This window comes from Podarcis vaucheri, assembly GCF_965113315.1.
Source record: "Podarcis vaucheri genome assembly, chromosome: 9".
Taxonomy (NCBI): Eukaryota; Metazoa; Chordata; class Lepidosauria; order Squamata; family Lacertidae; genus Podarcis; species Podarcis vaucheri.
In genome coordinates, this window is record NC_138767.1 from 80948992 (window position 1) to 80971807 (window position 22816).

Sequence of the window (22816 nt, forward strand, 5' to 3'; positions counted from 1 at the left end):
AGCAGCGCCGAGGAGCGCGGCGGGTTGCCGGCCAGAAGCCCCTTTTGCTGCGGGGTCCCGGGCTGCCCATTCGGGGGAGGGAGGGGGGGCGGGAGGCGGAGGGGAGGCCCGGCTTCTGGATCCCTCCCCCCTCCCCTCTTCCCCGGGGTCTCCGCGGGCGGGACTTGGCGCCCGGGCTCTGCGCCCCATTGTTCAGGGCGGGCCAATCCGCGCTGGCCGCCGTCCTCTCGGCCAATGGGCTCCGGGGCGCGGGAGCCGCCGGGTGAGGTCAGCGCCCCGCCCCCGGAGGGGGGTGGTCCGTGGCGTGCTGACGTCATGCTGCGCCCGGGCCCTCCCCGCGCGGCGGGGCTGGAAGAGTTAGTCGGGCAGCGCAGGCGGTGGGGCTCGGCAGCCCGCGTGGACCCCCGCCCCCCTTCCGCGTCCCGGCGCTTCCCCGCCTCGCCTTCTGCATGGTGGACATTCTTCTTCCTTCTTCCTTCCCGGGTGCTATGGGGGATCATTCCAAAAGTAAGTGGCTCCAGTTCTTTCTCTCGCTTTGGTGCGCAAAGATTTGGGTGCATCGGAATGTGGTTTCTGGCGAGGGGCTTTGCTTTTGCAAACCCCTTTGGCGGAGGGCGGGGAGATGGCCAAACATAACAGATATTCTAAAAGGGTCCCATCTATATATCTACGGCTATATATAGATATGCATTTATAAGCATAAATTTCCCCCTCTCCTTTACGCCACCGTTTGCCTTTTCGTTCCTGGATTCTTATCAAAACCTGGCAGTTGCAGAATTTGCTGCTGGTTTATTTTTAAACGAGCATGTTTTTATTCGGGGGCTTGTCGCCCAACACTTGAACGATCCTCCAGAAAACTGTAGGGAGAATTAGCAATAACTATAAAGATAGCAATTATGATAATACAACGAAGTCATGGAAAGATTCCCAGATTCTCTTTCTCTTTTCATCATTTCTTCTGGGCGTATTAAATACGTGGCCGTTTGCTTTTATTTTCTGCGGTGTAGTCGGAAAACAAAGTTATACAGGAAAGTCAAAGATGCAAAATTCCCCGAGTTCTTCCGTTCTTCGTTTTATCCCCCTGCTTTGCTGGGGCGCTGATTTATAAAAGAGGTGCCGCCGCAGCACCCAAACCGGTGCCTGATTTGGGGTTAAATTATACGGATTGATGTGGTTTGGTGTTAGACTGATTGCTTTTTTAAAAAGAAAACTTGTTTCCCGCCCCCCTTTCCAGAAAGTCCTGATGAGAGATTCTGTCCGTTCTTAGTGTCCTTTGCTCCTTTCCACCGGCAGAGAAACCCGGGATTGCCATGTGCGTGGGCTGCGGGAGCGAAATCCACGACCAGTACATCCTGAAGGTCTCCCCGGACCTGGAGTGGCACGCGGCGTGCCTGAAATGCGCGGATTGTAGCCAGTATTTGGACGAGACCTGCACTTGTTTTGTGAGAGATGGCAAAACGTACTGTAAAAGGGATTATATCAGGTGATGCTGACCTCCTCCCCCTCCCGGAGCGGGACGCCCACCGAGCGGAAGGAAAAACACGCCTAGCAAATCCAGTTGCCCCCCGCTTCCCTTTCGTTTTCTTTCCTCCTCTTCGGAGCCTTTTTTGTCGCACAACCCCCTTTTATTTATTCGATTAATTGTTTGCAAATGTTTGCTTTATTTTGGCAAATTTCTTCTCCCCCTACCCTCTCTTCTCTATGTTGTTGAAATCTTGCTTGCGGGGGGGGGGGTTCAGGCCCCAGAGGATGGAGGGATGTCTTTTTGGTCTTTGAACTCAGGACGGCCGGAAGTCCAGAGAAAGACTCGCCTGTGGAAGCCTCATTTTTCACAATCCTCTCTTGGTGGTTTCCCACCCGACAGATGCGATAAGAGCGAGACATTTCACATAGAGTTCGGAGGGAGGGAAAGCGGGGGATTTCATAGATTTGTAGAGTTGGAAAGGCTCCCAAGGGTCATCTAGTCCAACCCCCCCCCAGGTGGCTTAATTTTCTTATATTGCTCCGGCTTATCCTAAGCGGTGCCGCTTATTTGTGTTTTTCATTTCCGATCTCCGCTGTGCCAAGCTTCGCCTGGGTCAGACATGCCGGCCAGACAAATTCCTGGCCACCCTAAAGCAAACCCCAAAGCCAGCTTGGCAAGAAGAACGGCTAATAAGCAGCGTGCCAATGGGAAGGCGGAACGGACTCTCCGTAACTGAGTCCGAGAGAGGCCGATTCTTCTTATTTTATTATTCTTAATTTGGCACCACTCATCTGCAACTTAGGTCTCTGTCTGAAGAGACTTGAAATCTGAATCGCTATTCATCATAGTATACCATAAGAGCTGCCGAGCTGAAGTTGCCCGTTATTAAGTTCGCGGCTTTGGCAGCCTAGGTCCCCGCCTCGAGGAGCTTACAAATCTTCAACTGCTTAACGATGGATCCCTTTACGGATAGCCTTGGAGTATCCCTAATAGTAGCCTTCCAAGAGGCCGCCAGGCCTGGTTCCTTCCTCCTCATTGCTGCCTGTCGTTAAATGAGCGGAGGGAAACGCCAGGGTCCTGCCCGGAGGAGGCTGCGGGGTAACTGCGGTGCAGTCTCCCTTGGCCGCCCTGGTAGCACAGAATGGGCGGGCCGGGAGGGTCCCCAGGGCCACCTAGTCCCTGCCAGGCCGCGGGGGGGTTGCGAGGGGTGGGGAGCCCGTGGTGCCCCTCCCCCGCTGACGGCTGCCCCCTCCCTCCCTCCCTCCCTCCCTCCCCGCAGGCTCTTCGGCATCAAGTGCGCCAAGTGCGCGTCGGGCTTCAGCAGCAGCGACCTGGTGATGCGCGCCCGGGACAACGTCTACCACCTGGAGTGCTTCCGTTGCTCGGTGTGCAGCCGGCAGCTCCTGCCGGGAGACGAGTTCTCGCTGCGGGACCACGAGCTGCTCTGCCGCGCAGACCACAGCCTCCTCGTCGACCGGGCCGGGTCGGCCGAGAGCCCCCCGCGCAGCCCCGGACACCTCCCAGGCGCCCGGCAGGGCCTCCAGCTCGCAGGTAGGCGGGCGCCCCAGCAGAGAACCGGGGGACTGGAGAGCTGGAAGGGACCCCTGCAATGTAGAAACCTCAGCTAACGCTCCTTCCTTCCTTCCTTCCTCGTTCCCTCCCTCCGCCCTGACTCCTTTCTCACTTTCCCCCTCTTTTCCTTCGTTTCTGATTCTCTCTTTTCTCTGTCCACAAACTTTTGGTACTCTCTTTGATGTCCCAAACTTTTGATACTCTCCAGCTCTGGTCTGATGGGAGCCCCCCGTGTGTCCCCCCCCCGCACTTAATCTTGCTTTGTTTAGTTAGCCTCTTTTAAACCTACAGAGAAGACATGCGGAGGTGATGGTGAACCCCCTGACCCCCACTCCAAAATCAATACTTTGAAGAAAGTAGATCCTGCTCACTTCTAGGGAATGTCCTGTGAGTGCGACACATTGAAAGCAGTCTCCTTTAAGAACCCCATCCAAGCACTGCAGTTCCCAGATCATTTGCGGGCTGTGTGTGTGTGTGTGTCTGCTTTAAATGGTGGGCACACAGACTTAGGAGTGTTGGGTGAATGGATTCTGTCTGAATCCCGTTCCTCCAGTCTCTCCCAGTGGCAAACTTTGGTCCTAGTCCCTCGCCCCCCAGTTACACACGTGATGAACAATATAGACAGGGAGGTCCAAAATACAGGGGGAGAGCTTCCAGATTTTGTTGAAGGCGCTGGTTCTCGTCCTGCGTTTGGACCTCGTTGGACAGCCCAGTCTCCACAGCTGGGGGCTTTTTAGGAAAACCAGATAAAATATACCCCTCCAGGCCTGGGCAGGGGGCTTCCCTTCTGAGCGACGTCTCTGCCAGCCTCGGAGTGGAGGCAAAGTCACCCTCTCTGTTTCTCTCGCACACGCACTGGGGGAACGCCTCCCTCGGCTACTCCGTGGAGAAAAGGGGGCCGCGGAAGAGAGAGCACATGCAGCCTGCAGCAAAGTTTCTTTTCAGACCTAAACCCTCAAGCAGAGTTGATTCGAGTTGCCAGGCAGGCAAGTCCCGCTGAATGGGCAGGGGGACTTGCTTCTTCAGGAAACAGGATCCGAGTGTAAACACAGAAAGTTGTGTCTCTCACTCAATTTTAATTTATTAAATTTCAGATAACTCTATTGCTCCACGCGGGGCGGGGGAAATCCCAGCTCAACAGCACGGGAATTCCTTCTTTTGTGACTGTTGAATTAGTCCTAATAAAGGCACTATTACCCCACGGTTAGTTTTCGGAATTAATGTATTACATACATACGTACGCACTCTTTTCGAATATTGGGATTTTAATTGCTTTTCACACGGGCTACTTAAATTTATTGCTTTAATGTAATTTTTGCAAATTGTCCTGGGATCTTAAGTGATTAAGGGGAGGAGGCGGGGTTAGAAACAGAAGAAAATACCCGCAAAACATTGATGCTGTTCATGTACTCTCGATTTAATCAGAGGCCATGTATCAGGTTTGAAACAAAATTTGGGGAACAGCGCATAACCAGATTTCCGTTCATCTTTAAAACAAAAACAAAACAAAAACAAGAACAAAAAAAGATTTCAAAAGTTAGACATGGGAACTCCTTTTACTATTCTTACAGCCCAAACCTCCCCGGATTTGCTTAGAACTAAAGTCCTCCCTGGACAGCGAGGCTGGCTTTGCAACTGAACTGAGCAACACTCTGGTGTTTACGCAGAAGGAAATTTCACTGCTCCGTCCTGAGGCTTACTCTCGAGTAAGTGAATTAAACATTTCAGCCTCGAGTTCTCTGACGTTGGACTCACTTACAAGGGAGCAAGCCAAATTCAATACAGTGAGGCTTACTCCCAAGTAGACATACCTGCATAATAAGATTGTGCTGGCAATTCCTTAACACTGGGACAGTTCCTTCCTTCCTTCCTTCTTTCTTTCTTTCCTTCTTTCCTTCCTTCCTTCCTTCCTTCCTTCCTTCATCTCCAAACCACGGAAACTATATTGAGTTGTTGTAGGTTTTTTATTAATTATTTTTATTATCATAATCATCTGTATGTGATGCATTGTACCTGTACCTTCCAAAGACGCGGGTTTAGAATAATATAGCAATCTAATAAACAGATAAATAAATGATTTATTGGTTTTAAAAGCGTTGCGGTGGGATGACGACGACGACGACGACTCATTTTTAATCCGTCTCTTAACATTTGCCGCAAAGCGTCCTTCTGTTGCAGCCGGTTCCTCGCCCGGAGGCCGCGGCTCCCAGGGACGGAAGGTGCAGGCAATTCCGTTTGTCTCGGCTTTCCTCCCCCGCCGCCCGGTCCCCCCCCCGCCCCCGACATCTGTTTTGTGTGACATGTGATGCGTCTCCTTTTAACGCCGGGCTGTCATCTGAGTCATTGCTGAGCTAAATCCCCCCGCCGACCCCCTCACACGCGCACCTTTTTAAAAGGACGTAAATATTCGAGGCCGACATTAGTTTCGGATTTGTTTAATAAAAAATAGAATGATAGTAATAATTGCAACAATCGGATTTATTGGTCTAAACTCTCTCTTTGGTGTAGCTTGATTTTTGCGCAGTCTGATCGATATTTGTGTGTGTGTGTGCGCGCGCGCGCGCGTGTGTGTACAGAGACAAACCTTGCGAAATTCAAGCCCAGCCTCTCCTGAGACTGTCCAGTCCCTCGCCAACCCTCGGCTTGTGCGTTTGAAATGACATCTTTAACATTATTTGGAGAACCTGTGGGGGGGGGGACAAGGCCGAAAGTATTATTATTATTATTATTATTATTAATAATAATAATAATAATAATAATATTGCTACTACTCCTGCTACTATATTTTAATTTAAACATGTTTCTTTCAAGTTGGTCCTTTTCTGAGAAGATTCGTGGTTATTTGTTAGACTTGGCTAATAATAATAATATTGATAATAAAACAGGAATAGGAACTTCCTGTACACCCTGTTCTTTAATTATTATTTTGATCTTCAGTGGGAAAGCTTTGCCTGATGGGGGGGGGGGCTCCGGGCGGTGGCGGGGGTCGGGTTCGCCGCCCTTGGTGCTGGGCGGAGAGGCGCCTCCGCCGGGAGACGGGACCCCCTTCCAGGGCAGCGGCCGCTCCGGGCCGGGCCTGCGGGATCCGAGTGGCAGCGGGGAGACTGTGCAAACGCTGCCCAGTGGTGCGTTTTCTTTGGGGGGGGGCAATCCCTCCCAGAGACTTAGTTATGGGGTGTGCAATTATTGTACAACTAAATGGTGTTTCCTGCTTGGCAGGGGGTTGGACTCGATGGCCCTTGTGGTCTCTTCCAACTCTATGATTCTATGATTCTATGATTCTAAATGGCAGTTTAGAAGCTGCGCGTGTTGGTCTTGTTTTGTTTCACGCCGCGTTTGCCTTTCCGGCCCCGAGCTGAGCCTCTTTCTAGACTGCGCCCGGCGGGGGGGGGGGGCGAAGTAAAATTCCTCTGCTGTCTCAAGGAGGAGCTGTCAGTCCTGAGGTGCCAGTCACTCCCCCCCCTCCGAGAAAGGGCTCAGTTTTGCGGTGTTGTTGTTGTTGCTGCTGCTGCTGCTGTTAATTTTTTGTATCAATGTGACTTTCGCAAAGGCAGGTTCACTGACTAATGATCTGCGAAGAACTAGGAAAAACAATTACTTTATTACTTATTTAGTTATTTATAAAAATATTTGTATACCCCTGTATCATATTACAGAAGTATACAAATATTTTACAGTTTACAGGAATATAAGACCATACAATAAGACCATTAAAATAAGTTAGAAACATTAGCCAGAAATAGTTTGGAACGTCTTAAAGAGCTCTCTGCGGCGGTGCGCGCACAATAAAATTGTAACTAAAACGCATCTCAAAGCCACAAAGGGCTTCTCGGTCTGGGACATGGGGGTGGCTTGAGCCCCGGAAGGCGCGCCCTTGAACGAGCTGGGCGGGTCGTCCCAACCTTTCCCCCGGGGGGGGGCGCAATCTTCCCTCCCCCCTCCTGATCAGCCTCTCTCTCCCCGCAGATTCCGTGCCCGGGCGCCAACCCTCCTTGCGTCCCCACGTGCACAAGCAGGCGGAGAAGACGACGCGCGTGAGGACGGTGCTGAACGAGAAGCAGCTGCACACGCTGCGCACCTGCTACGCGGCCAACCCGCGGCCCGACGCGCTCATGAAGGAGCAGCTGGTGGAGATGACCGGCCTGAGCCCGCGCGTGATCCGCGTCTGGTTCCAGAACAAGCGCTGCAAAGACAAGAAGAAGTCCATCCTCATGAAGCAGCTCCAGCAGCAGCAGCACAGCGACAAAGCCGTGAGTGCCCCTTCCCTTACTCGGCACGTCTGAATAGCCCTCGCCCTCCCGGGGGCGCCAACTCCGGGCGCGCATCTTTGGCGCGTTGAAATCAATGGCCGGGTCTGTTCTAGGAGGTCGGGAGAGCCCCCTCCATCTCGAGAGACCCAAGTCCCCAAGTCAAGGGGGAGGATTTCCTAGAGATTTCGGGGAGAGGATTTAAACTGGCTTCTGGACAGGCCTGATCCACCAGCACGAACCCACGCTTTGCATCCGCGGGCGGTTTGAATTGGCCCAGTCTGCAGTGAAGACCTATGGCTTAAGTGGCGCAGGGCTCCTCTCTCCAATCTCTCTCGTTTTTGAAAGGTGCTCGCCGGCACCTGAAGATGTAGGAAGATAAATGTTGTGTACGTGACAGTTGTAGAAGCTACATCCTTATAATCTGGTCTAATCGGAGAGAAACTCAAACGTGTATTAACAGGTTTCCAATTTCATCACAGCAGGTGGGGGACCACGGACTGTTTTAAAAGGCAAACTGTTTTGTTTTTGCGTTTCACATCACTAGGATCCCTCTCCCCTACTGCTTAACACCCCTAGACACGCGCGCACACGTGTGTTTGGCAGTGTTTTGGATTACGTTTTATGTAGATGGCAGTGCCTTGGTCTTTAAGATGCCACAAGACTCTTTCTGGTTTTTTGGTACAACAAACTAAACAAGGCCCCCTTTCTCGAAGCTGGACTAGGAGAAGGTTTCGTGACACCAGATCTCTTAATATATCCCCCCCCCCCTTAATACAATGTGTCTCTAAAGCGTCCCTGGAAATGTATTCGGGTGAATTTTTTTAAAAAAATAATAATCGAAAGTTCTTAAAAAACCAAGTGTTTTTTGAGCAAAATCTATTGCTAAATTAGTTTAGTTCCGATTAAATAAACTTGGCGCCCCATCTTAAAAATAGAACAACAATAATGTTTTTGCTTTTAATATATAATCTATTTTTGAAAGGCGCTTGAAACCCACAAAGGGGCACATTAACAGATCCGGTGTCACGAACAGTGTAATCCTAGCCGTGTGCACTGAGAAGAAAGTCCTGTTTCGTTCCTTGGGACTTATTCCCGAGTCCCAGGTAAATCAGGTGCAATCCTAACCCCATTTTACCTGGGAGTAAGCGCCACTGAATTCGATTACACTTACTTTTGAGTAGACATGGTTGAAATTGTGTTGTTACTGGCTAAAGCAATACCTCTATGAACACTTAATTGGGGTTTACTTCTGAGGAAATAGGCTTGTGCTACTTCAATATACGAGCCGGAAAAGTCTTTCTGCCCACACCGCCGCGGCAAACCACTGTAATCTTACTTGGAATATAGGGAACAGTATTATTGCCTCTGTTTTACAGGGCTTTTGTAGGACAGAAATATTGTGAAGGCTGCTGCTCAATGCCCAGCTATGTGGGAGCGTGTCCCCATTGAAACGTCCGAGTAAACGGGCACAGACTGGTGCTGCACAGGACTCTATAACGAAAAAGGTTACATAGTCCAAGAGTGGAGGGTCGCTCCCAGGTCTACAATTAGGATTCTCAGAAAGGTTCTCTGTGCGTGAACTACATTGAAATGAATGGGAAAGATGCAATAACTCTCAATGTGTGGAATAATTACCCGGTGGATTTTGTCATTCCATCTATACTGTTATGGGAAACCATCTAAATGCATCCATTTATTGTTAAAATGAAGTATAACAAAACCATGACCACCATTTCCCCGCTTTCCCCTTCTAGAACAATTGTCACTTTTCTGCTGTAATGCAATTGGCGAGGAGAGGGACGAGGGAGGAAATATATGGCTGCACATTAAGGCCAGGCCCGTTGACTTCCATGGGCTTTGCCACGTGCCTGTTCCCGCTGCCCTCCAGGGTGCGTCCTTCCTTCCTTCCTTCCTTCCTTCCTTCCTTCCTTCCTTCCTTCCTTCCTTCCTTCCTTCCTTCCTTCCTTCCTTCCTTCCTTCAGACGCGCAAACGGGTCTCCGCGAAAGGGACTTGCTGCAGAGCGGAGCGAGGCTCGCGCAGGGTCAGGGCGAAAGAGTTCGCAACCTCGGGCACTTCGCTTTCGTTTTCGCGGGAGACGGTTATCGGCATAGCAGGGAACACTTTGCTCCTGGAATGTTATCACTCATATTGTTTTTACTATTGATTAATTAATAATTACCCCGGTGGCATTAAATATTGCATCTTCCCCTGGTGGTTCACCCCCAGCCCCAAAATACTTTTAATTGGCTTCAAAACCATGTTCATGGGCGTTGTAGAAAATGACAGCAAGTAGCTCCAGCCTTGAGGGGAGGCACTTTCTTAGGGATTTTGTCCGGAGAGAACCCTCTTTTGATTGGGTTTCATGCAAAACTTCCAGGCAAGCTCAAGCAAATTAAAAAGAATGAGAAGATAATGCTAATTTAAACAGCTTCTTGGCTCCCCCCCCCTCCAGAGCAATTATTAGTGCCACCACCCATAGAATTCCAATTAAGGCTCTGCAGCAAATATACCAGCAGGTAATGTCATCATAAATAAATCCTATTACTTTTTATAGATTAAATTAATATATTAAAATTATGTTTGAAAAATGAATCAAAATTTAGCCCCCACCTCTTTTGTTTGCTTTTTAAACTCTTTAGAAAACTACTATATGTGATTTAGGCAGTGTGGCGTAGTGGTTAGGACCAGCACTGGGAGAGCAGGGTTCAACTCCCCTGCTTGGTCGTGAATCTCACTGGGTGGACTTGGGGCTCAATCGCTGCCTTTACCTTGCAGGGTCGGTTTGGGGCATTAATGAGGAGGGGCAGGACCATGGGACCACCTTGAGCTTCTTGGAGCAAAAAGTGGGGTAGAAATGCCAGTGAATAAACACACTTTTTGCTCTTCCCTATAAATAACTGTGAAGCATATTTGATCTGGGTAAGGGGTTTGAGGTGGGGGAGGCGAAAGCCTTGAGAGGAGTGGGATCAGGAAGGCGGGCAGGAGACGTATCTTGACCATCAGAGGTGGAAGTGTTGCTTAATTTCTCTAGAAACCAAATCATTTAATGTTCATTCCATTACTGCCACAGATCAAACTGAGAGGGGGAAGAGCGCTTGCTCTCCTTGTGGCAAAGTGGAAAAACCAACTGCTGCCCTTCTGGGAAAATATGTTATTGCTGGTGAAGCCAGTTTGGTTATTATAAAGGATTTGGATTGGGGCAGGAGGAGAATAAAGGGAAACTTTCTTTCACTCTCCTCCCTCCTTACTGCCAGATTTTGTAGGCTAATCCAGCATTAATTAATGATTAATTGCTGATTAGCCCCTCCCCCATTTGGGTTCTTCCACTTCTTTCTGTTGTCCATTCTTCCCTGATATGGAGCACTTTGTAAGAGAATTCTCCTCCCCCTAACCCAGGCTTCCTCAACCTCGGCCCTCCAGATGTTTTTGGCCTACAACTCCCATGATCCCTAGCTAGCAGGACCAGTGGTCAGGGATGGGAATTGTAGTCTCGAGACATCTGGAGGGCCAAGGTACATCCCTTTTGCCATCATAAGCAGCTGCAAATGGGGGTTTTCCAAAATACACCAGCCTTCCAACTGAGTATCAGTGGGGGGGGGGGTTGAGGTGGGGCTCAGTCCAAGGCTTTGCAAAATACCAAGTAATATGAAACAGGAGATTGTCCCTGAACCTGTCAAGAATTCTTGCTACTGAGCAGCCATAACCAGCCCCTTTACACTCAGCATCTGGGGGCATGGCTTATCACAAGGGTGAGCAAAAGGTAGATCGGGATCTACTGACAAGATCCCTGAGGTGACTTGCAATGGATCTGAAAAAGTTTCTGACAACACATATGCAGATACCCTAGCCTTTCCGTGGGTGTTTTTGGGGGTGGGGTGGGAAGAGACCTCCATAAATTGCTTTGTCACTACATTTGAGTCTTAGAAATTGTTTTGCTTCATTGTAAAGTCTTGTGACTATATAATTTTTTAAAAGAACCAGGGGTGATTTGCTATTATTGATCTGTAGCGCATGGCTGGATGTGACATTGGGACATGATGACACATCCAAGTCTGTCACTGCTGCCAGATTCTTCCTCTGGGAACAGGTGGGTTGGGCTGAGTCTTTGCTGACTGCTCCTTTCTTTTCACTCCTCCACAAGAGCCTTCAGGGTCTGACTGGGACTCCACTGGTGGCCGGCAGCCCAATCCGCCATGACAGTGCTGTGCAGGGCAACGCAGTGGAGGTGCAAACCTATCAGCCCCCCTGGAAAGCACTCAGTGACTTCGCCTTGCAGAGCGACTTGGACCAGCCAGCCTTCCAGCAACTGGTAAGGGACCGGGAGAGCTGGGAACACACAGCCAAGAGGACCAGGTCTTCCTTTGAACCAGCTTGGGAGCAGAGTGGGGAAGGTGCACCTTCGTGGCCTTTGTGGCTCAAGCCTAATAAAAACATCGCCACCCACTCCCAGACTGTATGTGAGTGGTTGATTCCTCCTTAAATGCTGTGCCCTCTACCACACGTGGGGACAGTCAGGTTGCTTTGGGGGCACAGAGAAGGCCATGTGGGGCACACAGCTCTGTACTGCATCTCCCTGCACGCAGGCCCAGCATCTTCCACCAGCCAGCTGCCTCACTCTGCCCCGTGGCTCCGCTGGCCCGCCTTGACACCCAGCTCACCTCCCTGACTGGGACGCATCTCCTAAGCAAGCCTGCTTCAACCCAAAGTCTCCTCGGTGTTGACTCAGACTTTTGGGGATCAAAAGGAGGTTGGGAGGACGGTGGTTGACAGCCACAACACAAGAACCATCTGTGCTCTGTACTGTGGATTAAGCACTCTCGAACAATCACTACACTCTGTGTAGGATGAGGATCACTGTGGACATAAGTGGGAAGATGGAGAGGGCAGGAATTGAGACCCCTTTAGCACTTTTTCCTGCTTTTGTGTGACAGGGAAAGAGCTCTTCAAATTGTGCTTTGTGGTGTGTTAAGTGATCTTGAGTGCAATCTCATCTGTGCTGGTGTGTTTGAAGTATGTGCTGCTTAATATAAATTCAAACTGGCCCTCTGGATGTATAAACGTATGGGAACAGGTACCTAAGTTTGGGTTCCCATTGCAACATCAGAGGATCCTTTAATGATTTGTTGGAGTACTTGCACCATTAGTTAAAGCGGAGTTAGGATGGAGTTGCATCAAGAACCGCCCCAATGCAGCGTCACCAAATGTGATCCTATGTTGGCATCATGAGCAGATGTTTAGGATTGTGGTGTAAGATGCACTTACCTGTACATTTGGGGCAGAGTCTTCGGGCAATGGTAGATGCCTAGACAAAATGGGGAAGGGGCCCAGCCCAGCAGGAGGGCATACAGAAGGTCCCAGGTTCAATCCCAGTATCTCCAGGTAGAGCTGGGAGACACCCTACCTGCAACCCTGGGCTGCTGCTGCCAGTCAGTGTAAACAATATTGAACTAGGTGGACCAGCGGTATGAAGAAGGCAGCTTACTGTGCTCACAGAACTGTGTGATAAAGAAGTTGCTGGGATGTATTTGAAAGAAAGGCCTTATCCCCTGCCTGAATACACCAGAATAAGGTCATGTTAATGCTTGAGGAAGAGGGATAATTTTGGAGGGAGAGAGATGTAAATACAAAATGTCAACTCCGTGTTGGACTGAGGCTGCAGTTTTGTCAAATACTTAGCACAGGCACACTGAAAACGTAAAGGTTAGTTCACTTCAACTTGCCTGTTGAGCAGGCATAGGCAAACTGGGCCCTCCAGTTCTTTCCTGTATCTTGATTATGCTTTAGAGGATAATAAAAAATGAATCTGGTGCAATATTTAGTTAAGATAATGGAGAATTGAGACGGGTGAGCTGCCTGCATAATTAAATGGTCATTTGCTAGAAACGGAAGTGCCACTAAATGAAATATGGGTCCTATACATCAGTTTATGAAATATGGAGCCCTGCTCTGCCTAGCTGCCACTGGAGCTTTGCCTAGACAGAGAGGAGTGTGCAGGAAGTCTGTCAAATTCCTTACGGAACAGTTTCCTCTTTGCAGGAGAAAGGCTCAAGGGGCTCTGCAACTGGAGACCGTGAGGGAAAGCATTATGTGCCACTTTAACAGTCATGGCTTCTTCCCCAGAAACTGCAATTTCTTAAGGGTGCAGAGAGTTGATAGAATCCTCCCCTGTTCCCAAGAGCTACAATTCCAGAGTTCATTGGGAAGAGGGATCAGCCGTTAAACCACTCTGGGAATTGTAGCTCTGTGGGGGAATAGGGATGATGTTGGGACAAAGGTGAAGGCCTCCCCTTCTACCCTCACCCCCCCCCATCTGGTTTCCCAAGAGCCTTATGGAGGGAAAACCTGCTAGAGGAAGGAAGGGAAAGTGTTTTGTGCAGCCCAAGGGCCACATTTCCTTCTGGGTGCCATAAGCCAGTGCCAGGCAATGCAGGAGGGAAATGTGGCTGGGAAAAGGAGTATAAAATTTGCCTTTGCAGAGGGTCCAGTTGCTATACATTCACACACCCCTCTCTACCCCCCCCCCAAGTGGCAGGATCACGCTACAGTCAGGCAAGAGCACTTGACGAGTGTGCAGAGCAGGGCTGGGGTGCAAGGAATGTGGCCTGGGAATGGTCTTGAGGGCCAAATAGAGATGTTTGGGGGGCCACATTGGGCCCCAGGCCAGAGGTTCCCTCCTCTTGTGATACAGTATGGCAAGTTACCTGAATGGGTTGGAGAGCACCCCAGACATCTAAATCAGTGGTACTGCTTGATAAATCTAGCCTGTTCAGACTGAATCTATGTTGTTGGAAAAGAGAAGGGTGGGAGGGAAAGGCATTGCGGATAGAGATCCTCCATTGCTCTGCAAGCCTTCCACAAAACCACCTGAACAGAGCTCACAGACTACCAGCAACCCACAGACCAAAGTTTGTGAACTTCTGACCCTACGTAATAGGTGTGTTTAAGGAACCGTGCTTGAATTACCGTATTTTTCGCTCTATAACACGCAGATTTTTTCTCCTAAAAAGGAAGGGGAAATGTCTGTGCGTGTTATGCAGCGAATGTGTGGTCCCTGGAGCCGAAAAATGAGGCAAAAATCAAACCGCGCTTCAGGGAGAAGGGAGCTCCGTGAGAGAGGAAGCTGTTGCTTTCCTGCATTCTGCCTCAGGGTCTTACTGCCCACCCGCTTCTGTTTCGTTGCTGTGTTTGCTCAAACGGAACAAAGAGCAGGGAAAGCCCCTCCCCTCCAGGCAAGAAGAGAGGAAAAGCAGAGCATCCTTTGTTCTATCCTCTCCCTGCTCCGGAGGGAACAATGTTTGTGAAGGGAAGAGAGATTACAGGTTCGGCTTAAAATTCTGATTTGACTTCCTGCTTTTTGTTTTCGGAGACACACAGCATTCAAATATGCTTTCTTCCATTTAAAAGGATGAAATCCTTAAACAGTGTTTTGCCTGTAAATTCATGCGATCTGGAAGATTACAGTGTCTGTACCTCTTAAGGGATGGCAAAGCTTAGGTTTCGCTGCTAAATAGTTCTTAATGCAGTTAAAATGCTTTCTTCTGTCATGCTGGTGGGAGGGAGAGGGAGAGGGAGAGGGAGAGAGAGAGAGAGAGAGAGAGAGAGAGAGAGAGAACGCTGGCTGGCTTGTGTGGGTGGGGGGAAACTTTTGCCTTCCTTTCCTCACGTTATAGCCCTCTCCTGCATTCTTAGCCTTCTGTGTTTTTCCTTCCCTCCCCACTTAAAATGTGGTTACAAAGCATGGATCCACATGGATCCTCAGGATCTTTGCATTGGGTCACCCCAAATTCACCATCAGAGCACACAGCATGTCCATGGCTACAGCCTGCCCCCCCAAAATCACACACCCATTGTTGCCTGGGGCTGCAATGGTGCAAAAACGTGGTTACAAAGCATGGATCCACATGGATCCTCAGGATCTTTGCATTGGGTCAGCCAAAATTCACCATCAGAGCACATAGCATGTCCATGGCTACAGCCTGTCCCCCCCAAAAAAAAATCACGCACCCACTGTTGCCTGGGGCTGCAATGGTGCAAAAACGTGGTTACAAAGCATGGATCCACAGGGATTCTCAGGATTTTTGCATTGGGTCACCCCAAATTCACCATCAGATCACATGTCTGTGGCCACAGCATGAAGCACAAAAATGATACGTCCACTGTTTCATTCAGAATATTTTTTCCCTTGTTTTCCTCCTCTAAAAACGATGTGCGTGTTATGGTCAGGTGCGTGTTATAGAGCGAAAAATACGGTAATCAGTTCAAATAATTTCAAGCAGTGCCCTTTAATTGCACCCATTATTTAGGTCCATTATTCATGGGTTTGGTGAGTGAGTGTGATCTGGCCACAACTGATGAAGCTCAGATGATGAGCCCCCTACTTTCTCCCCATTATTTGAGTCCTTTTAGGAAATATATAGTGGCACACCTCACATTTGAATAATGAAGTGTTTGGGATCCTGACAGTTTGGGAGAAGGTTCTTTCACTCACAATATTCCTTTGGGAGTCCTCCGGCACATGAGGAGGACGTGCTCATGTTCAGTTCCTTTTCATTCCACTGGATTGTGCTCCCGCTTTTCATACCAAGTGCGTGTAGGGATGTGAATAGACATGTATAGATTTATTAGAGATTACCCTTCCTTCCTTCCTTCCTTCCTCACGTTTGTAAGTTCAGCAGAGTGCATCCCTTTGTAGCTTAAAAGTGAAGCTTAGATAGGTTAGTTTTAGCCTTTTAGTTTAAGTAATCCAGGATGCCTTAAGGCAGACTGGGCTCTCCTGGTATTTCCCCCTTAAAACAATAATCATACAAACATTCTTGTAAAAGGTAAAAATAACATTTACTCATTCCACATTTCTGTTGCAGAATGACAGATACAGCAGCTTTGTTCAGACAGGCTTAAAATGGTAATTCAGTTAGATAGACATGCTTAAGTCTAGCTTAAGTCTAGCATGTCTGAGCAATGGAGCTCAGATCTGCAGGTTGTTCTCACCTTTCTGACTTGGTGCTGAGATGAAGAGGTAAGAGTGAAGAGAGGCCAAAGAGCCAAGAGGAAGTGCCAAGCCTTGTGAGTAATTATACATGGCTATGCCCCCCCCCCGTCAGGGCACAGAGGGAGTGTCTGTCTCAGAGTTCTGTCTATCAAACTTACAGGAAAACTCTGTGAGCTTCAGCTCTGATCATGTGCCTGTCTAGCAAACATGGTTTGTTGGTTTGACTGCCTTGTAAATCTCCCACAGTGAGCTGCAAGAGTGCTTCAGGGAAGTGCGAAGAAGGGACTCTGGCAGGGTCCCAAAGATGGGCGAGCCCTAACTAGGCTTCGGGGACCCTGCCAGAGCCTTATGCCTCCTTCCCAAAGCCTAGTGCTGCCTCACCTGGCCAGCTTTGGGAAGGCAGCATGAGGGCTGGGGGAGTGGCATCCAATGTTGCTGAGTGCTGCCCCAAAACACTTTTTGATATAATTCAAATCAACTATATCTTTTGAGCAGCTTCTCATTCTGCCTCCAGCTGTGTTTCAGTTTGCCCTGGCAACAAGGGAAGGGTTGGCAATACGAACTGATATCTGTTTTTGGGATGAGCTTTTGGGGGTTGGGGACCATAGCGTCTGTTTTGCATGCAGAAGGATATTAAAAAGGATCACTGTGGGAAAGGCTTTCTCTGCCTGAAACCTTGGAGAGCTGTTGTCGGAAGGAGTAGGCAATTCCAGTCCAGAGGGACAAATGGTCTCACCTGCAAGGAGACAGCCTCCTGTGAGTTAAGTTTTAAAAACTAAAGAACTGGGGCAAATAAATTCCTGTATCTTTTCATCAATAAATATTCTCTGGGTGGCTTAAAATCATTTTAAAATAAAAATTAAAGTGAAAGAGCAACAGAGACAGCATAGAGCAGATTACAATCTGATTTAAACTACCAAACTCCCTGCGTGAATAAAGACATCTTCACCATCACCTGCTGTTACAAAGACCATAGAAAAGGTGTTGGCTGAGCCTCTTTGGGGAGTCTGTGTGGGATGAGTTTTAATGCAATTAAATTGCAGTTTATCCCTCCAGGCACCTGCATGTGGGGGTTGAACAGAGTTTTAAAATCCCATCCTTGGAAGCAAAATAAAAAGCATAGGAGCTGTAAAATCTTGTTTTGAGCAAGTCCTGCTACAAAGTAAGTTGGCTTCCCCATTCTTACCCCACTTAACAAAATATCAGGCAGCAACTTACTTTATTGGTTCACAGCAGTGGAAGCAGTAAAAACTATGCAGGCAAAATACTTACAGTAAACCCAGCTCCAGCGAGGGGAGGCATGTCTGCATCTGATGGGCAGCAGGGACGGGAGGTGCTCTGTTCTTTCCTCTCCAGGAGAGCAGGGCAAATGGTGCCACACAGAGCCCTCTCTGCTAACTGCGTTTCTATGGGCCGTGTATCCGCCTCAGCAATCCAGCTCTGTGATATTAGCGCCTTATATGCTTTTGTTAGGTTTGGCAGCTCATCTCCCACAGTCTGTTCTATAGCTCAGGTCACCCCCCTTTGCACCTGCCCCAGTGGCATGTGTACCTCCAGAAGTTTGCCTAGAAGGCAGTGCGGCCCCCGGCTGAAAAACGGTTTCCCGCTCACTCCTGCTGCAAGATTGGCATCACTTGACTAATCCCCAACCTTGTCGCCCTCTCTCTCCGCCCCTGCAGGTCTCCTTCTCAGAGTCCGGCTCCTTGGGCAACTCATCTGGCAGCGACGTGACCTCCTTGTCCTCGCAGCTCCCTGATACCCCCAACAGCATGGTCCCCAGCCCGGTGGAAACGTGAGAAGAGCCTCCTTTTACCACCCCCACCTCCCCATGGACTTTCGCATGCTCCTGATCCCTGCATGAGATCTCCTCAGCTCCGAGCAAACTCAACTCTTTAAATTATTATCTTTTATTTAAAACCCAGCTCCCCGATCGTTCCTAAACCGTCATGGCTGTAAGCGGCACCCGCCTCTGGACTGCACCGCCCTCTCCAGCACACCGGGGGGGAGCAGAGCAAGACGCCCAAGGGATTCCATGCCCCCACCCTCCGTGAATACCTCTTGATTGTACTAGGATGACTTTCCTGACTCATGTAATGGTAGCTTTAGAGTACGTTGTCTTTTTTTTTTTTTTTAAACAAACAAACAAAACACACTTCATTGGGAAGAAGCAAACCTGATCGTCTTGGAATTGCCGGTGCCATTTGCCACGCTATGCCAGGAGCCTGGACAAATCTTGAACTCCCTTATATTTGTTTGCTGGCCCTGGAAGGGGGGATCTGTCTGTCTGTCTGTCTGTCTGTCTGTCTGTCTGTCTGTCTCTCTTTGTCTCTCTCTCTCTCTTTTTCCCTCCCCCCCTCCAAGACTGCATGATTGCTGGAAAACTATCTGCAAGACTTAAAGTATCCCCCCCACTTCTCTTGCCAATGTTAAATTATCTTCTGGATGGAGGTGAGGTTTGTTAGGCCATTGCAGACCAAAGTAAGTTATTGTTATTATTATTTATTGTTACGGCAGAAGATAAAATGGTTGGGATTGATATTTTGACCTTAATAATAAAAACGAACAAATACCTGATGAGAAAGTGCTGCAAGCCTGTGTGAATCATTGCCACACAGGATCAGAAGGCTGGGATTAAGGATCATCACTGCCGTCAAATATGGAGGCCACATGAACATTCCCTGTGTGTGTTTGTGTGGAATGAAGACATCTTAACACGGAAGGGTTTCCCCAGGTCAGACAGACTGGAACTATATGAAACCTGCTTCTCCTTCAGCCGCACATCAGACTGGAAGCTTGTATGGGAGCTGGAGGCTACACCGCCTTCCTGGTCCTGATCAGGCCCTGACCTGGGCAGGTGTGTCCATGCGTCTTCCCTGCGGAAGGTGAGGAGGCTCCAAGATCCAGCCAGGGTCTCACACAGTGGCGTCAGAGGCTCCTGTGACAAGAAAGGGGCAGAATGAGGGTGCTGGTTGAATGAGTGCAGGGTCATGGACCCTCAGGCTCAGGGGCCAGATGTGGCCCACCTAGGCTCTCTATGTAGCCCTCAGGACTTTCCTGCTCCCCAGCCACACTCCCTTCTGAACCTCCTTTGCCCTTCCTTGAAGGTTTTTGTCTGGCTGGACTGTGTCCTTGATCGTGCCTCTTGTTTGGATGAAACGGGTAATGGAGAGGGGTGTGTGCAGGAATCAACTCGCTGTGCAAAGGCAAATTTTGAATTCCTTGCTCCATGCATGTTTGGCTTGCCCCATGTGCTGCTGACATGTGGTCCCTAGAAGCTTGCCAGAAGGGAATGTGGCGCTTGGGTTGAAAAAGGGTCCCCAGCCCTGAACTACTCAGCAGTTTTCACAAATTGGTTCATGCTTTGAAGTGCCTCTGAGAAAGACTAGTGCCAATTTTTGCAATGTGATGTGCTCAGAACCTGTCTTTTCCAGGGCTGGCATCTGCACAAGCTGAAGTCTACCCACTCAGGATTTCAGTGGCACTTTCTGAATTGACGTATATGCACTTTGTGGTGGGAAGCTGCTCTTTGGATGTTTTCCTCTGTCTCTAAGCAGTGAAAGATTCTGGAGTTCTAGGCACTTACCCGGGGTTTGGTTTCCTTGGAATGAAGGTCAGCAGAGGCTGTGGTCTTTATTTACACATATATGCAACCTCAGTGTGGGATGGAGGGACTCACTGCATCACCACTCCATGGAGATGTTGCTTCTCCACGAGTTACAGCTTTGGCTCCACCACTTTCAGGTCTCCGTGTCTCCAGCTTCCCGCCTGCTTCCAGCCTAGCTCCTACCTGGCAGCTAGGTGAGGGGGTGGTGGAAGGCACCATCACTTAGTTGCAGCCATTGCAACTTGGCGGCTCCTTTTGGGATGCTGATGAGGACATTTAAGTGTTCGGCTAAGGTCATTGGCCTACAAATAAATTATCTGACTAGTTCCACTTCTACTAGATTCCAACCCTCACTGGGTTGCAGGACCCCAAGAACTGGAAGGGGCTCAAGGCATCATCTCTGTCACAGCACCAGTGCAAGGAAGCCTAAAGTCACCCCTGAAGCACTTAGGGCAGATCACTTGACACATCCACAGTTCTGTGAGGAAGACTAAGGCTTCCTTATTAACAACCTCACAAAAGCCAGCAATCACAATAGTTCTTTGGAGGAAGTCATGACAGACCAGATAGCTTAAAATTGTATTCTGTATAGCAAATGGAGATTTTTTTAATTTTAGTTTACAAAAATTTATAGGCCATTTGGTTGTAACAAAATGGGTTTATAATGGTCTTGTAGGAAGACCAGAAGCTGCCAGATATAGAGTCCAACCTTTGGCCCATCTCTCTCCTCCTGGTCTATGGGGCCTGGCAATGGCTCTCCAAGGCTTCAGCAAGGAGCTTTCCCCAGCCCTATTGAAAGGGTCTTAGTAGAGTGTAAGTCTATGGGGCGGATTTATTACATTGCAAATATCCTGCTTTTCTTTCATGGAGCTCAGGTGGATGTGAACAATCCTGTGGAGAAGGTTAGGCTGAGAGGGAGCGAGACAGAGAGGCTGGACCAAGGTCTTTGCAGGAAAGGGCATTACCTTTGCCTTCTGCTCAAGCTTGTCGGTTAGCTTCCTTTTGGTCATTCCATTTCCATTCCCACTTCCACCCTTTTCTGCCACTTGGAAGAGGACAGAAAGAGCACCAAGAAAGATAGTGAAGCAAAGGCAGAGGAGAGAGAGAGTGTGTATCTGTTCAATGACCGTTACTTGAAATGCAATTATTTCTTTTCCTGCTATGTAGTCTTTATGGGAGGGGTTGCAACCCTTCTTATTACTCATTAAAAGCCTCCTCTGTCCTACAGTGGAGAAAAATACTGTTGGTCATATTGACTGCAGTAGCAGAGGCCTGACCTCCTGTGTTGCAGCAAACCTGGAACCAGCTTGCCTGGTGACTGAAACCACTGAGCCATCAGTCTGATCCTCCAAATATTTAGAAACAAAATATCGTTCATCTTTCACACTTGCAAGAAATGCCAAAGTCAAACCAGTCTCAGAGTCGTTTAAACCAATTGCACTTTCCCCCTTCCTATGCCATTAAATATTATTATTATTATTATTATTATTATTATTTAAAAACGAAGATCGTGGCCACTGGTCCCATCACCTCCTGGCAAATAGAAGGGGAAGAAATGGAGGCAGTGAGAGATTTTACTTTCTTGGGCTCCATGATCACTGCAAATGGTGACAGCAGCCACAAAATTAAAAGACGCCTGCTCCTTGGGAGAAAGGCGATGGCAAACCTAGACAGCATCTTAAAAAGCAGAGACATCACCTTACCAACAAAGGTCCGCATAGTTAAAGCCATGGTTTTCCCAGTAGTGATGTATGGAAGTGAGAGCTGGACCATAAAGAAGGCTGATCGCTGAAGAATTGATGCTTTTGAATTATGGTGCTGGAGGAGACTCTTGAGAGTCCCATGGACTGCAAGAAGATCAAACCTCTCCATTCTGAAGGAAATCAGCCCTGAGTGCTCACTGGAAGGGACAGGTCCTGAAGCTGAGGCTCCAATACTTTGGTCACCTCATGAGAAGAGAAGACTCCCTGGAAAAGACCCTGATGTTGGGAAAGATGGAGGGCACAAGGAGAAGGGGACGATGGAGGATGAGATGGTGGGACAGTGTTCTCGAAGCTGCCAGCATGAGTTTGACCAAACTGTGGGAGGCAGTGGAAGACAGGAGTGCCTGGTGTGCTCTGGTCCAGGGGGTCACGAAGAGGCGGACACGACTAAACCACAACTATTTATTTATTTATTTACTAGCAGAATTGCTTGATTTTGGGGGATGGGATACAAAAATGAGGACGGCTGACATGCTGCTTCATTCAAAAGGTATCTGTTTAAATAAAATAAAGTTTTTTGTTTGTTTTCTTTTTAAAATATAATATCCATTCTCCCCCTCCCTATTCCCCAGGCCAGCCTTATTCAACCTTCTACTCTCTAGACATTTTAGACTACAATACCCATAGAGCCATTGTTGTGTAGCAGTTAGTGTGCTGGACTAGGACCTGGGTGAGACCAGGGTTCGAATTCCCTGCTCAGCAATAAATCTCATCTTGGGGGCTAGTCCCTGCCTCTCAGCCTAACCTCCCTCACAGGATTGTTGTGGGGATTAAATGGGGAAGAGAACTATGGACTGTACCTTGAGCTCCTTGGTGGAAAGGGGGGGGGGAGTATAAATGCAATAAATAAAATAAAATAAAATAGGCCATAGACAGTACAGCCAATAGCTGTTGCTTGACTTCTCATCCATGGGTGAGAAATTAGTCTCACTAAGCTCAATGGAATTTACGCCCTAGCAAGTATGTTTGGGGTTGCGCTATTCACTTGTGGCAACATGTGCAACTGAGAGCCTTCTGACCTTCAAATGTGTGCATGGGATGTGCATGAGGGCAGTGCTGGTATTCACCAGGTTCATGGCCATTGGCTTTTTGCCTTCGCTGCCCCCAATTCATAGGGGGCGCATTGTGGGACCCCCCAAAACGTCTGCTGCTCAATAAGCCAGCTGCCCCCC

At 48.8% G+C, this 22816-nt stretch overlaps 1 protein-coding gene across 2 annotated transcripts; it reads left to right on the plus strand.

Annotated features, from left to right (window-relative positions):
• The first annotated feature begins 376 nt into the window (after positions 1 to 376).
• On the plus strand, positions 377 to 18399 carry ISL2 (ISL LIM homeobox 2). 2 transcript variants are annotated; one of them, XM_082238408.1, is made up of 7 exons: positions 377 to 507; positions 1294 to 1483; positions 2745 to 3016; positions 7004 to 7287; positions 11430 to 11597; positions 17957 to 18069; positions 18200 to 18399. In XM_082238408.1, exons 1-7 carry the CDS (start codon positions 450 to 452, stop codon positions 18231 to 18233), a joined length of 1119 nt encoding a protein of 372 aa, XP_082094534.1. In that variant the 5' UTR covers positions 377 to 449; the 3' UTR covers positions 18234 to 18399. The 2 variants fall into 2 exon arrangements, with proteins under 2 accessions (XP_082094534.1, XP_082094535.1); XM_082238409.1 differs by having other exon boundaries at positions 442 to 507; positions 1235 to 1483.
• The last annotated feature ends 4417 nt before the right edge of the window (positions 18400 to 22816 follow it).